Source organism: Pygoscelis adeliae, unplaced genomic scaffold, assembly GCF_000699105.1.
Source record: "Pygoscelis adeliae isolate BGI_AS28 unplaced genomic scaffold, ASM69910v1 Scaffold21, whole genome shotgun sequence".
Lineage (NCBI taxonomy): Eukaryota > Metazoa > Chordata > Aves > Sphenisciformes > Spheniscidae > Pygoscelis > Pygoscelis adeliae.
Genome location: NW_008824243.1, coordinates 9,600,865 through 9,617,000, shown reverse-complemented (window position 1 = coordinate 9,617,000; position 16,136 = coordinate 9,600,865). Strand labels below are relative to the sequence as shown.

Below are 16,136 nucleotides of genomic sequence, written 5' to 3'. Positions count from 1 at the left end.
GTACTTTTTTTTTTCTTGCAAGTGTAAGATCTCAAAATATATAAGTCATTTCAATTTGGAACATCAACAAAAAAAAAAATCAAATTTCTCTTTAAACCGGTTATTTGAACACAGTTTCTTGCTGTTGGAGATATTTGATATCGAACTGTGTAATTGTTTCAGATCATTAAAGAAACATTTGAAGTAAAAAATGGTGTCAGCTCTCCTCCTTCCTCTGTGTAAATATGTAATTTTAAAAAGCATTGTAATTAGCTATTCCCCATATTTAGATTTATTTTTCCAAAGCGAGAAAGGCAAGAAAATCAACATATTCACAAAACAGGTTGTCATTGCTGCTGCTGACATGACTGCAAGTCACCAGCATTTTTTTTTTTTTTTAATGTTTCATTTGGCTACTTACAGAATTGCTCCAAGTCTTCTCTTTTTTTAGAGTCTGGCATGGCAGTGATTGTGAGCAACGGGCATGGATTTCCTCCTAGTGTCTGGCAGAGCGTCTGCTGCCTCCAGTAAACCTTCCTGGGGTTCCTATTTTGTTCCAGCATATCAAGATGGGACTGAGAAAGAAGAAGGAAGCAGATTTATGAGTTCACAGTCACTAAAATCTCATTTTATTCCACTAGCTGTATGTTATTATTGGTACTATTTTCATCTGTTGCTAACTTCCCAGCATCTCTCTTCTGCGGTTAATATCATCACCTTCTACATCCCACAAACATACACAAGCCATTCAGAATACATCCCAGTTCCCTGAAGCTGCAGAGGACTATTACTCTTACATCATTTTACCTGAGCAGTTCCTAGGTGCTTTTCTTATTAGTGTAAAAGAATTTCTATGCATACGTGAAGTCCAAAAGAGAACTGCCTACTCCTTATATTTTAATAGGGACTGCATAGAAATGTGAGAAAACTCACTGGTTTTGTGCATTAATAGAACTGACTGGTTAGCTGTCAAGCACGTCAGTGAAACTCGGGAACAACTCCACACCAGAGCCAGCCAAAAAGTTTACGTAGAAACATTTTGAACAATCAGTAGTGGGAAATTTGAAGAGCATCTTTCCAAGAAGTTATTTAAGAAGGAGGAGATTTTCCTCCCCACCCCCCCAAGTTTATGGCTGTTTTAAACAATTCTAAAGTCCAACAGCTTCTTGAGAAATTTGAGAAAAAGAATTGGCAGCTCAAAAAAAAAAAAAGACTTTCTGGAACAAATTCTAACCACCTCATTAGACACATAGCCACTTGCCACCCACATACCAGATGACGTTTAGTTCTCTCTGTTTACACTGTAATTGCAAGTAGCAAGATTAGCGTAAGTAATCCTGTCGCAGGGTGTTGCTAAGTGTTGTGGAACACCAGTTTTCTCTCAGTTGGTAGAAATGGGTATATTACAGTATGCACACTTGTCCTAACAGTACTTTAAAACACACCAATTCACTGAACAACCCTTACATGGTAACTTTTTGTCTTTACAAGTCAGGGCTAAATTTTAACCAATGTTTATGGAGCAAGACATTCTTGTTCCTCAAACCTTGGAGCTCACCATCTTTCAGACTGCTTTCCCAATATCTATTTGAATGCAAACACAGAACTGAAATTTACAGTAATCTATGTCATAAAACAATTAACATACTGCTCTATAAAGTAAATTCAATTATTAGATGCATGTAAAAATCTCGCATAGGTACAGAGAACTCAATATAATAATTTACTTCCTGGTACCCGGTGAAACTTAATTGGGTATAGCTGCCACTGAGATTTCAGCTAGATATCCAAACAATTAACACTGTGATGTAAAAATAGATAAATTACTGCTCATAAAATAAATGTAATTACTAATGGACAAAAAGCAATGAACTGCAGAGTGCATCCAGTTCAAATAGGATCCTGCAATGTATATTCCTGTAAATATGCCTGTAACTATTAAATATATATTATATTTAAAAACATTTTCAAATTACTAACTCCATATACAAGTTTATCTTCTTCCCTAAAGCACTATGTATTTAATTGAGCCCTTGGGTTCGTAATAATTTTTAATTTATTACTGATATGTAAAACCAACATACTTCACCAGTGGCCAAATGCTTTAAAATGAAAGCTACTGGTGCACAAACCTGATTTAGTTTGTTTACTGTGGAAATTAAAGTAACATGGAAATGTGTAAATTGCATCACTCGACATTTTAAATTAGTCCAAGCAAAGAAGCCTTTTAGAATTATTAGAAGCAACAGTTTTCCTTTGGCTAAAGAGCTGGACATGACAATCTATCGATCTTTTCCATCCATAATTCCCATTTACCAAACTTTGTGGTCCTTACTGAGCCTGAGTTCATTTAAACTTTTCCTGGGGCAAAATTCCCTTTAACTTCAACGAGCATTTTATTTGAAGAGGCAGTGAATTACTTCAAGACTTGGCCCTGCAAGTCTAGGAATAACGTCTTTTTCATCCCTATTCTATTCATTCAGGAGCAGGTGAGATATTCAGGGATTCCCAAAGCATACAAGCTCTCTAAGTCCTTCTTGCTTTTATGCCAGCAGAAGATAGAAATCAATAACAGTAAAATAATGATGAAGCACTGCATTTCAGTAATAAAGTGTAGTGGTGAATAAGTCCACCCAATTCTTCAGTATTGCATTTGTCTTTTCCCCTGCAGTCTGTAGTATTTCAAGGCTATAGGTCAAACCCCACTAGTGGAGCATACTCTCTTCCTCATCGATTTTGAGGAGTAACCGGTACCCATAAGCCTAATGAGAAGTGAGCTGGCAGGCGTATTCTGGACTGTGAAGGCTTGACTGGCCCTCTCTCAGATATTGGAAGCAGTTTCTTTAAACATCAATAATGGGATGCAAAACAGTTGACAAGAGACTGTTGTTTGAGTGGGAATTAATTTAAGCCTAACTATATTGGCATGCCGAGGAGCATGGCTAGTAAGTGGGAGAGGACACTGGCTCCCTTGAAAGCATAGTTTTCCATATCTGGTAATGGCAAACTGATACCATTGTAAAAAAAAGAGTGAGCCCAAACTTCATCAACCCACACCAACATTTATTGCCCAGAAAAAGTGCTGACAATGGAAACTGGGGACACAAGGAAGGGGAACTGATCTACTGGAACTGTGTGTCTTCTTTTTCAGTAACATCTTTCTCATCTTTATCAACAAAGCAAAGCTACTCCCAGAACCATTCATTTCCTTTCTTTTATCCTACCTTCCTTTCAGACCTTGGGCTCTCTCACATCAATCAGAGAAAGCACAATGGATGTATTTTCCAGGAAATTCCCTTACCATCCACCCCTGGCCAGAAAAGACTGTAGAAAACAAATCCTTCACTGGGAATCAAACTTGGTACAACTTAATAATACAATTTACGCCTTAGACTTGTATTCTTTTAGTTTCTGTACTGACAGCACTGGTGGGGGTGTTACAAATGCCTACTGACACTCCACCTGGCACAGAGGAAACAGCTGACAAAGGCATTCACATGAGGTCCAGCACTGTGGCGTTGCCCGGTGCAGCTCTGAAAGCTGAGCTGTTACCTTCTGTCAGGAGAAGGAACAGGCAGCTTGCACTTCTGACTTGTCATTATCTTTAGCCCCCTGCTTCTCATCCCAAGCAGATGGAGACATCTTTGGTTTGCATTATCTTCTGACTGGTATAAGCACTAATGGGTGTACCTCAGCTTATCCCATACAGAAATTTCTCTACGCTATCTCAAAATCTCATACCCAAGGCAGCTCCAAACTGTCAGGCACATTAGCTTATCTAGGTGGACATATCGGTATTACCATCATTGTGGAGTAAGTGTAGGGGTAATGGTAGGCCAGATAGCAGACATCATCTTCGTGAGGGAACTTGATGCTGAAGGTGAGCGTGTAGTAGCATTTTCCTCTCATGCCTCCTCCTGCAGCTGCACTGCAGCGGTAGTGGTTTCTAGAGAAAGAGAAAGAGGGGAATAGACGGTTATCACTTCCAGATACATATTTGGAGCAGCCATGAAAGAACTAAGCATTCAGAGAAGCGTCTACTCTAAGTTTTCATCTCATGCTGTAAATGGGCTCCAAACTCAACCAGTCATTGTGCCAAGACTGGGAAAGCCCCACACAAGTACAATCAATCCAATCCCAGCAATGAACAGAAACAAAAATATAAGTGTAAACAACATCCAGTAACACAGCAACATACCTACAGGCTATAGGAAAGAAGGAAGGTTAGAGAAACCATGGCTCCACTAGACAGAGATGCCAACAGGATCACGATGGTAAATACCTCTGACCAAGGTGGTACACCGGATTCAAGGGTGTCTTGGGATTCATGCAGTACACAAAGACCAGCAGAGAGTTAAGAGGCAGAACTGCGTGTGGCAGTACTGGGCACAGCCAGCCGCAGCTAGTCACGTGCTGCTGATGGATGGGAGCACTCCCGTAGGAAAATAAGTTTGTTTCATTTTGTGAAGGTGCAAATAAGAAGTCAGCTAATACAAGTTCATATAGCACAGTCCAGACATATTTAAACTAATGCATTCAGCTAACACTGCTGCATTGCTTCTGACATCCAAATTATCTTGCTCAGAGATGCAGGTACCTATTCACAGCCCTGAACAATGCCATGTGAAAATATTCTGTGAAAGCCTGGAGATTTAGAAAATATGAATACCCTACCAAACCAACCATTCAGTTCCACCACAGGAAGAAAAGTGATATTCCAGGAATTAAAAAAAAAAATAGGACATACATAAAAATATTTAAAATATCAAAGGCTGTTTCCTGAATAGAAAGAGGAGGAGAGTGGGTTTGGGTAGAGACTACACACAGAGGAGAAGCGACCTCATACAGATTTGCAGGTTTCAAGCTACCCAAAAAATCCTCTCTTTTGGATCCCTCCTTTTCAAAGACTTGAGCCTCCCCCTGTCAGGGAGCAGAGAGGACCAGTTGCTCCCTAAAAGATAGGGAGCTGAGCTTGATATGGAAGCCAAGCTTAATATGGAAGCCAGCAGAGCAGGGGTCTTGCCAGCCAGGGTCCCCTCCCACAGTACCTGAGCAGGGCATGCCTAGGCTAGCGGGGGCAGACAGGTTCAACCACACATCCAGATCATCGAAGAAGTTTGTGGTGAGGAGGCATGCCTGGATCAAGCCAGGCAATCTGTCCACGGGTCAGGATCTAGATCACCAGAGTTCACAGCAAAGCACAGACACAGAAGTGACTGAGCTGAGCCTCGCTACAACAGAGCTCAGACAGGGACTGAGTGGCCAAGACAGAGCTTAAATAGAGCTCCTGGGCCCATGGGCAGAGGGTGTGGGTGGGGGCCCTGGGTGAGGCTGGTCAGGGTCATCAAGGTCTACTAGTGCACTCAGGCCCTTGACACCCCTTCGTTAGAACTACAAAATCTTAAAGTGAGCTTCCCAGCCTCATCCCAGGACCAAATCTCTTGCAGGAGACTTGCTCTGATAAAGAAATTACTTTAGGCTGAGTAAGAAAGTTTTTTTTTTTCCGGCAGAGATGAAGAGACAATTCACACACTTTAGGGAGAAACCTCACAGCAAATCGCATCCATAAATACATTTCATACAATATTTTCCCCACATTGGACCAATTACACTGTTGCCGAACCTTCTGATTCTGAAGGACTGTGAGGTTTCTTTGACAAATGTTATCATCAATGTTGCATTAAAATGCAAAATAGAAGAGGCAACCAAAAGATGCAATTTCAGCTCCTGAAATTTACAATACTAGTTTATTTTGCTGCTGTTCATTTTTATTCAAAGGGGTGGAGAGAAAAGATAATTATTCTTGTCAAATTCTCCAAAATAATCAGCTCTTTTTCATAAAGAAGATACAATACACTGCTGCTGGGTTTTCACCTGAATTTAATAGTTAGGAACATGTGGTGTGAGTGATACTGGCTGGATCAATAGATAGTACAGGAACACTGAGTCACAGTGGCAGACTGAAAAGCCCATGATTTTATTCTCAGCTGAACCCTTCACCCCAACATTTCTTTTGCAAATAAACCACCTTAATATTGGACAAAGAGGAAAAAAATGCAGTGAAACCACCCAGATAGAAACATCTACTTAGCTATTATATATGTATTTCAGTGGATCCAGGATTTGAGGTGGTATTTTTTAAGTCAGGACAATGATATTTAATCTAGTTCCTGTTAATTTTGACAGTGAAGGATAATTAAGAACTATTTCTTGTATAGCACCTAAGGAAAGTACACTGAATATGATAGAGGCTATGGAGATGAGTCAGTTGGATGGCTAGATGACCTTATTCATAAAGAACTGTCACTAAGTGCTGAGATCTTCCTAGTCCTCCCCTCCAAATTCACATCTGTAGTCAGAGGTGTGGGAGGAAACAGGTCTTTGTGGGCAGATACTGCCTAAATGTCTTACATACACACTGGGGAAAGTATTCCCACCTGTGCCTAATGCTCCAGTAAAAGCTTCTCCCTCTGTAGTCTGTAACTGTGCAGTCAAAAATATCTCTCCTATCTAAGATGCCGCTTAACCCAGAAGTTTTGTACCACCAGACACCTCTGACCTTGATGCTGCTCTGGTAGTCAATAGTCCTTACTCCTGACAGTGCTCAGATCGCGTGATCCTGAGGGTACCGATGCACAGCGCTCTCACTGAACTGCTTAGCAGCACTCGTTCTTGTGTTGAGCACCTCTGCAGTTCCAGCAAACTGCCCGCCCAGAACAGATATTTCCAGACTTTTGGAATCACTTCTTGACACCTGCTTCAATCTATAGCAAACTATCTGGCAGTAACAGGAAGTTCACAAGTGACTTTGTGAGGCTTCAATATTCTTCACTCATGCATTAAAAAGAAAAGCCATGGGTGTGTAAGCAGTGTAAGTGATCATGTATTCCTACTGCATATAATCTGGTCTCACAATCCATCATACAATGCAGTAGCTCTGAATCTTTTTTAAAGAAACCTAAAAAAAGGCATTTTTCTCCCTTGCCTCCCTCTCTTCCTACTGCTGTCACCCCAAGATGACTCTATTGCCTCCTTGTTCCTCCACCAGGCTGATAGTTTTAATTCCTCACCCCTTTTTCATCACAACACTCTACCATACCAGCATGAAGCCCAAATTAACAAGCAAGGAAGAGGGAAGGAAAGAAAGACCATAGCAACACCCGGTCCTCCCTACCTTATTTGTGCTCTCTTTCAAAAAGTGTTCAAAGTCTCATGTGCTCTCTAGAAACTAATACGCTGATTATTGAAAAAAAAAAAAGACGAAAGTGTGGGGTTTTCAATTAGCATGCAAGCTGTATCTACTGTGCCTTTCAGTCACTTCGTAAGAGTTAAACCATTTTGCTTGCTGTTCTTCAGAAATAATGTACAGGTAGTATATTTCTAGCATAGCTGTGATGGAAAGTTAATTAATAATAATTATACTACTACTTATCACTTATTCCGCACAACAATTTTTTGAGCTTAAAAGACCTTTGCAAGCATTATCTAATTAAAACTTGCTTCCCATTTATCTATTCCCATTCTTTGGGTGGCAGATAAGTGACTAATTTTCCATCCTTTATAAATGAGGAAACTGAGACACAGACAGGTGAATCCACTTGGCCAAAGATTCAGGCAGGTCAGTAAAGGAGATGGATTGTATCTCAGGAATTCAATACAAGAACAACATCTCTTGGTCATCTCATCTTTAGACTTCCTGTCTGCAGCATTTAGTATAATACAAAGCACTGGTAGGTGATGGAATATGGTGTTGTATCAACTTAGACTAAAATGACAGGAGAAAATATCAATATCCCAGATTTCTAGGCCATTTCAAAACAGAGCCCAAATGGAAAGTAAACTATTTATCACTTCTAATCTGCTGATGCATTCCCTTTGTCCAAAATCCTTCTACCACCTGGAGTCTGGTGTCCTCATTTTACATGCCCTGACCTTCTTACATCTCTAAGTGTGGCTACTAAGTGCAATATGCTTTAGTAACGCCTTGGTTCATACCATAAAAAAAGCAGTATTTAACAACTTATGGGGCACAGCTGTTATTTTGGAGTCTGCCACATTGGAAACTGGAAAATGCAAAACAACTTCCCTTTCGAGGGCCAAATCCATGTTAAAGCATTTTTACTGTCAGGATGGCAAGCAGAATCCCAGTTGAAGCAGAATATTCCCACAGCCATCTTGCTATTAAGGCCTTCAGTCATATTGTAAAGGTCAGGTGCTCTCAGCCTGAGACTGGTGCTTCAGCCCTCTCTTGTAGATATCATTAGAACTGGGAGGTGGCCTGCTTTTGCTATGATGATGATTTCATCTAATGTGATTATAAAGATGCTGAAGAGAGAAAGAGGAGACCTAGTTCTGACACTGCTGTGATCACCAAACAGCCAAGTCTGCAGTGGTGGTGTGAGAACAAAACACTCCATGTACCTCATTACTATCTGTGAACTGACTGTTGTCTGGAAGAGCTGGAGGTTAGATAATATACTTAGAATGAGCCGTGAAACCAAAAGCACAAGCACATTGTCACCAATTCAGCATGCTGCCATTGTTCCTTAAACAATTTGCTGGAAAGGAATATTATTCAGCGCATAAAAGCTGCCAAGACAGCAAGTGAATTAGATGATCTTATAGTAACTGCAACTCTGTTTATCATGGGTGTATCCTGTCACTTCACAGAGAGGCAATAAAATAAAGCAGAAGTGTCACTCAGCTTCCTTTTGACAAGAGCACTGCTAATATTCTCCGTAACATAAAAACTCTCATGAGACATATGGGAAAGGTATGCGATGTCGGAGCTGTGCCACATTTGTCTTTATGAGTAAACTATCCCATGTTCACTGAAGATGAATGTCAGCAAAGATCAGCCTCTGTGCATCACCCAGACATCTTGCGAATATGCCTTTCCTCCCACTGCCCTTCAGCTCAGAGGTTGCTCTCAATAAAAACCCTGCTGCAAAAGCAATTAAGGGCATCTTTGAGTTCCTCCTTATTTTTGTAAGTGTATCACTCTTCCCATATTTATTAATAACTCCAGGTAAAAGTAACGAGATGAGGCTCCCTTCAAAATGTGCCAGTCCCACCCAAGGATACCTGTGACCAGGGTGAATGGAAGTGAAGCAAGTTCTTTCCCCAAAACACAAGCAGCATGATATCACTATAGCAATCCCATCTCCTCCTATTCTGAGCCAAAGTTTGAGCAACCCCAAATGTACTTTTTCAGATTCCCTCCCACATACAGCTTCTCATGCCTGGGAATCTCTTCTGTAACCACTGAAAGAAAAAGATTAGAGTTTCAGTAGAGGTGAAAGTGCATGTGTGTGTATGCGCATTCTTGTATATACAAAAACGTGTAAACCTGGAACAAACTGTAAATGAGACCGACAACAAGTAGTTATCCTAGATGAATATGTTGACATATAATTCAGTGTACAGTTAGAAAACACAGAATATTCCAAATCAATAAAACTCCATTCTCTCACACAGCCTGAACAAGAATCTGATTACAAGCTTAATTGTACAATCACAGCTTAATCTCAGAAGTCAGCTGCTGTTTAATCACTGCACAATAACTGCCTTGTTAAGAAGCCACTGCTATGGTAATCAGCATATAAAGTTTGCCCAACCAGAAGCCCGTACTCGCAGAAGCCAGAAGTTACAGGCATGCAAAGGGAAGCCAGTGCACCACAGTACGTTAGCTCTTGAGGTAGAAAAGGTTGGGTGAATAAAGGTTAGTGAAGACGACTTGGAACAAAACAAAAAAGCTACGCAGATTGCTACAGACAGGATGCCAGGCTGAGAGACGATAATCTGAACCTTCAGCCCCGCACCGCCCCCCACCCCCAAAAGAAAAAAAAAGATTACAACACATATTTAGGATGACTTGGAATTTTTTTGTATCAACACAAGTTTGAGGCTCTGCTACTTCTGGAAGGCAGCCCACTGTCATTGTCTGGGTTTATGGTCTCATCAAATCCACTTGTGAACATAGCCACCTCTGAACCTAACAGCAAAATTGTGAACTACAACACAAATAGAATTTCTTACAAAGAGAAAGCCCATTATTTCACATCAGATTCTAAAATCAGCCTCATCACATGAGTTCATGAAGAAAGGAGTACCACTGAGAATATCAGAAAAGTTCAGCTCTGTCCTGAGAGCACTACTTACCATGCCAGACAATTATCATTATTGTTAATTGTGTTAACACCTTTTGTTTTCTTGTATTTCCCTGCCCGTCTACAGTCATTGGGTAGCCCAAGCCCTGTGCTTCCACTGCAAGGTATTAGGGGCAAGGACCAGACTTTCGGTTTGTTTATACAGTGCCTAACGCAGTACCCATAGAGTCCTGAGACACCGAGGTGTTTTGGTGATGCAAACTGGTGAATAGGAATCATGACAGAAAAAGTAATTAGAAAAAAAAAGTGGGAAAACTTGTCACTCAGGCATTCCCAGCCTCAGCTTTCACATTGTGACAGGTAAGGCCAGGATAAAATAGTTAATTAACACCAAATGCTCCAGTATTTGGTTACAAAGTATGTGAACTTCATCCATAATGCTCTACCAATTCATTCTCAACGTATGACCTCTTTTTTCTAGTGCAGGGCTCCTCTGCCTGCTTGCACCACCCCAGGCTGCATCATTCACAGACATCCCACTCAACCAAATGCATTTGCTCACACCTGTAATTTTACTACTTGTTCTATTCTGTCCCCCAGCCTTCAACTCTGCACAGATTTTATAATCCAAAACATACCAGTTGTCCTAGTGTCCTGGTTTCAGCTGGGATAGAGTTAATTTTCTTCCTAGTAGCTGGTACAGTGCTGTGTTTTGGATTTAGGATGAGAATAGTGTTGATAACACACCGATGTTTCAGTTGCTGCTAAGCAGTGCTTACACTCGTCAAGGACTTTTCAGCTTCTCCTGCCCTGCCAGCGAGAAGCTGGGAGGGGGCACAGCCAGGACAGCTGACCCAAACTGGCCAAAGGGATATTCCATACCATATGGCATCATGCTCAGTATATAAACTGGGGGCAGTTGGCCAGAGGGTGGTGACCACTGCTCGGGGACTGTCTGGGCATCAGTCGGCAGGTGGTGAGCAACTGCGTTGTGCATCGCTTGCTTTGTATATTCTTTTATCATTATTATGATTTTCCTTTCCTTTTCTGTCCTATTAAACTATCTTTATCTCAACCTGTGAATTTTACTTGCTTTTATTCCCGATTCTCTCCTCATCCCACTGCGGGGAGCGGGGGGGAAAGCGAGCAAACGGCTGTGTGGTGTTTAGCTGCCTGCTGGGTTAAACCACACCACCTAGTCCTGAAAACCCTTTCAATCATCATCTTTAAAATAATTATGTTGTGGATAACATTTTGGAAACCTTGAGAGAGTAAAGCAGGGTTCACTCAACCTACTGAAACCCCAAGCTCTGCACTTGTCTCCTTTGACTGTAATAACCAGAATGAATCAGGAATCAGTTTTCTGCATGAAAATGAGATACTTGGGTCAGAATGTTTCTCACATGTGTCAAGCTCCAGCTCAGATATAAGTTGAAGACGAGACTGATCTAGTGTTTTTCTTCTGAGGTGCTGACACACTGCAGAAACAGCCTGAAACAGGGAACTTGCATAAATATCAGCCCTGAGCTTGTCAGAACTTCTTTACACCACTGTTGCCTGGCCCCAGTAGAAAGATAAAAGTTCCTGTACAAGATTGAGTAAGGCCAATCCCTACTGTTTCTGCTATCAGGACAAGGTCTATAAACAGTGCCATGGTGCCAATAAGTGCGGTCCACAGAGAAGTGTGCCTTCTAGGATTTGAGTTCCAGCTTTGCAGAGAAGGGAAGCTGGTGAAGATACTAAGGTACAGAGATAGATTCACAAACCGATAAATAAATGTGTATTTGTATATGGCTATTTCTACCTATACATAGAGGAGTACCTAGTGTGTGTGTATATATATGTATACACACACCCCCTATGTATATGCTAACCCTTCTTTAGCTCCTCAGCTCCTATGTTTCTCAGAAAAGTCAATGTATGCAAAAGAAAAACAATTATTCCATCCAGCTCATTTCTTCTTGGACAGGGGGAAAAAGCCAACTACACTGCCTTTGTGGGTTAAGCTTCCTTGTATTCCTGGCTGCATCAGCAAGGTTTGAGCAACCTCCATTCCCTTTCCTCCTCCTTCCTCCTCGGAAGTGAATTCTGCACGTGCCCTGTTTTCTCCCCAGGCATCTAATACAGAGATCTCACTTGTGGCTGTTTCCTGAAGCTGGAAGCACATAACACATTGAACTAGCACCAATTTAGAGACATTTGAAACAGGTGGCACTGGTGGTCAAAGGTTAACAACATCAATGCAGTTAACAGGAGAGGAACAGAGGGGAAAGGAAGCCACAAATTATTCACCAAAAATGCACTTACTTGTAGTAGCAGATATCATGGCCTGTCCGAAGCCAGCGAGGCCTGCCCTGGAGAGCTTCCTTCACTGAATACATGACTGGCTGCATGCCTACATAAAACAAGATGATTTCAAGTGACATGACTTCCCTGGCTAGAAAAGACAGGGACGGGGAGAAAAAGACTAACCAAGGAGCATCATTATTTTGCCTGTGCTCTCTCTGCAGATAAGTTTATGCAAAGTAAATACATTTCCCAAAGCCCCATGCTTTGTTCTGATATAGCCATGTCTGTACAAAAAGCACCTCCAGAAGTGAGCTGAATGGAGTTCATTAGAAAATAAGTTATCTGACTGGCCTTTGCAAAGGAGGACTTCAAGCTGCTCTGTTTACAAACAGAGGAAGGGAAAGAAAAGAATAGGAATTGAGGTATCAACAAGATCAGTAATTTGTTTAGTTCAATATTTTATGCTTGGCTGCACCATTATTGCATCCTTAATCCTACCACAGCATTAGAGATCTGCAGTGCATCCAGTACTGTACCTTCAGAAAGTAGCAAGCAAAACTAGAAGGTTTTAAACTTGCCATTAGACCTAAATAATACCTGTGTCATAAATGCTGATAACAATAGCATCCATCTTTGTACCGTATTATACCAGAAGATGACTTCTTCCTGACCTCCAAAATATTACCATTCCATGCCCCAAGGTACGAGGCTTTCTCTGATCTGAGCTGCGTATACATTACTCACAGCTCCATGAAGCCAGCCTGTCTGCAGGCAGTTTTGTATCAAATTCTTTTGCTCTACACACCTGCCTGCTTTTTTACAGGTACGGTGATGATCCTGCCCTCACCAGTGAAGGTCTCTGCAGGGGGTGTCCCTAGCAAGGTGCTGGCAGCTGGGGGCTGCAGGGGTGGCCTCTGCCCCGGGGTGGTGCCAGCCAGCTCCAGCAGACCCAGCACAGCCACAGCTGAGCCCAGCAATGATGCTGGCAGCACTTTTGTGAAAGTGTATTTAAGAAAGGGAAAAACACCCTTTGAGTATTTATGAATGTGGATAAGTTGCCCCCTGAGCCTTCTCTTGGCTGTTCTTGTGCTGGGAGGAGGCGATGCTTGAAAATCATTAATACTGATAACATTTCCATGAGCAGCTATTCAGTTTCCTTTCTTCCTTTGGGTTTCTCCGTTAAACTCTCCAGTGTTTTAAGAGCTGGCAAGTGTACCGGCAGAAATGCCTTTCCAGCTCACCTGTGGCTGTCGTAGCACTAACTGGCCTACAGCAAGGAGTAACCTCTATATTGCTGTTTCCTAAACCAGTGCCGTGAGCCACGTACAAGAAGCAATTCTGTGTTTGGTTCCAGGACATGGGCCACAGTGGGTTGAGAGACACAGGCCTGCCCAGAAGCCCAGTTCATCGGAAAAGGGATGTGAGGCTCATGGTCTGCAGTGCTCTCAACATCCCAAATTCCAGCTCCTGCCCTTCTCTGAGTCCAAAGGACACACCCCCCCAAACTGCCTCTGAGCAATGGTTGATACTGGTCTGCCATCTCATTTTAATAAAAAAAAAAAATCAGTTTTTCCTTTCCACTTTCGCTATGGAAACATTCTGTTGTAGAAAAAAAAACACAGATCAGGTTTCTGACTAAAATCTCATTATTTCCCATGGTGGAGTAAGTTGGTGGAAAAGGGTGAAGGAGAGAGGTGGAGGCTGCACCTCCTGACTTGCTCTGCTCCTGGTCACAACTATTTCATGAAATATCCTTCTTGCTGATTTGAAAATTACACAGTGTCATCTAACCTAGAGTAAAAGGGAAGTGAAAAATCAAAACAGATCAGTAACTAGGAGCTGTAAAGTATTGCCACCCATGGCACTTTGACACTACATCACAACTGGAAGCTTTTAGTTTTATGGCATAGGCATTAGCCCAGGAAAGTGCAGAGGGAATGTAGCAAATAAACAGCATCTCCTACCAACGGTCTGTGTTAATATTATGCATGTGCTGGAAGGGGTAGCGAGTCTCGCTCAGCCAAGCCAGGTAGGCTAGAGCTTCACTGCCCTCTCAGAGCAGAAGAAGTAACCCACAGAAGGATTGCTTTAACAGCCAGTCCCACGTACAAGCCATACAAAGGCAAGCCATGGCTTAGCCTCCCTCCTTACACTGGATGGTATTTTCACATTTTCTTCTTCCAAATATATTTTTCATTGCACGCTTGAACATAGAGTCATGTACAGTTTCAGGTTCACAAAGTGAGATTATAAATCCTGACAACAGCCAAACTAGCAGATAACAAGCAACCTTCTACCAATAACCGCCAGAATCTCTAGCTATGAAGCTACTGGTGGCTGTATCAGAGGTTGTATTGGGGTTTACAGTAGGACCTAAACATACTTCATTTTCAGGCTGCTACCAGACACACCAACACTGAATTGTTCGGTAATTCAGGGAAGCAGAATAAGATGACAAAAAAAAATTCATTTTCATTTGGGATCTATATGAATACTCGAACTCCAGCTCTTAGGGTTAAAGAGCAAAAGCATTATAATTCATTATGCCACTCATCCAGCCAGTTTCACAAGTACAAGTGACAAGTCATTCCAGCTCCTAGTGCTATTTGTTTTAGGTACATTGATCCTGAGAGAGTTCTCCTGGTGATGTCGAAGGCTGTATCCACAGGGCTTCAGAGGAATGCAAAGTCTGATATTAGGGGTTTATTAAACATTCTGAGTCAGGTCTTGAGCTGGTGTAAATTAACACAGCTCCATGGAAACAAATAAAAAAACCAGCCTATGCCAGCTAAGAATTCAACCCACAGTCTCCATGCAGAAGAAATAATTTCTCTTCTAAAATGGACATTGAAAGCTGGGATTTGCCCTGCCTATTTCTGAGCAATGCCACTTCCTCCTGAACCACAGACTATGACAGGAGCTTAAAGGCAGCCAGGAACAGAAATTTTTTTATCATTAATATCAGCAGAAGTCTCAGCAGGTCTAAAGGCAGAGATGACTTTCTGGATAAGCGCAAAGAATCATGAATATTTGTTTGAGGATTACCTACATTTATTTACATCTTAGAAGCATTTTCCAATTCTATGCTGCTCATTCAATTCCGACAGATTGTCTTTTTTCCCCTCTCCCAACCCCAGTGCCATTCTTCCTCAGTTCTGGTCTCTAAATACAGAACAATGACATTTTTTTCCCCACAAATCCTCTCCCAGGTCTCCTGAGGATAGAGAAGGGTCCTTTGACAAATCTAAAGTAACTTTCAGTGGATTTCAGGGCAGATAAGATTAAACTTACAGTCTCCCTTATAGACATGGAAAGTTCAAAACCTTTACAGCATTAAAAAGATTCTTGTGAACAGGAGACTATCCCAATTCCCCAAAGATTCATACCGTAATTAAATTGGCTATTGAACTTCTCACAGTTGATAATGTTGAAGCGATAGGGAACTGCTGATTTCATGTCACGGACTTCAAAGTAGAACCACTGGTGATGCTGGTTGCTGTTGATATCTGCATTCGTAATTAAGTCATACTCAAACCTGTCAAGGAAGACAAAAAAAATGGTGGCTATGAACACCCCACCAGTCTGCCACTGAACCTGCCGAGGACAGCAGGCTATACCATCAAATTCATTAATATCCTATAAGAGTCAAAGAACACCATCAAACTAGCGGTACCCAAACACACCATTAAATACTCACACAGTTAGTCATGTCAAAACTTTTTGAGCTCTGCTTTCTCATTGCTGTTACTTTCATGAGAT

At 41.6% G+C, this 16,136-nt stretch overlaps 1 protein-coding gene across 1 annotated transcript in view; it reads right to left on the bottom strand.

Annotated features, from left to right (window-relative positions):
• AGBL1 (ATP/GTP binding protein-like 1) overlaps positions 1-16,136 on the bottom strand; it is a 369,489-nt gene that overhangs the window by 204,621 nt on the left and 148,732 nt on the right. Inside the window, 4 exon segments of the mRNA XM_009335232.1 lie at positions 401-554; positions 3,781-3,925; positions 12,396-12,483; positions 15,764-15,912. Coding sequence (XP_009333507.1) covers positions 401-554; positions 3,781-3,925; positions 12,396-12,483; positions 15,764-15,912 — 536 coding nt within the window.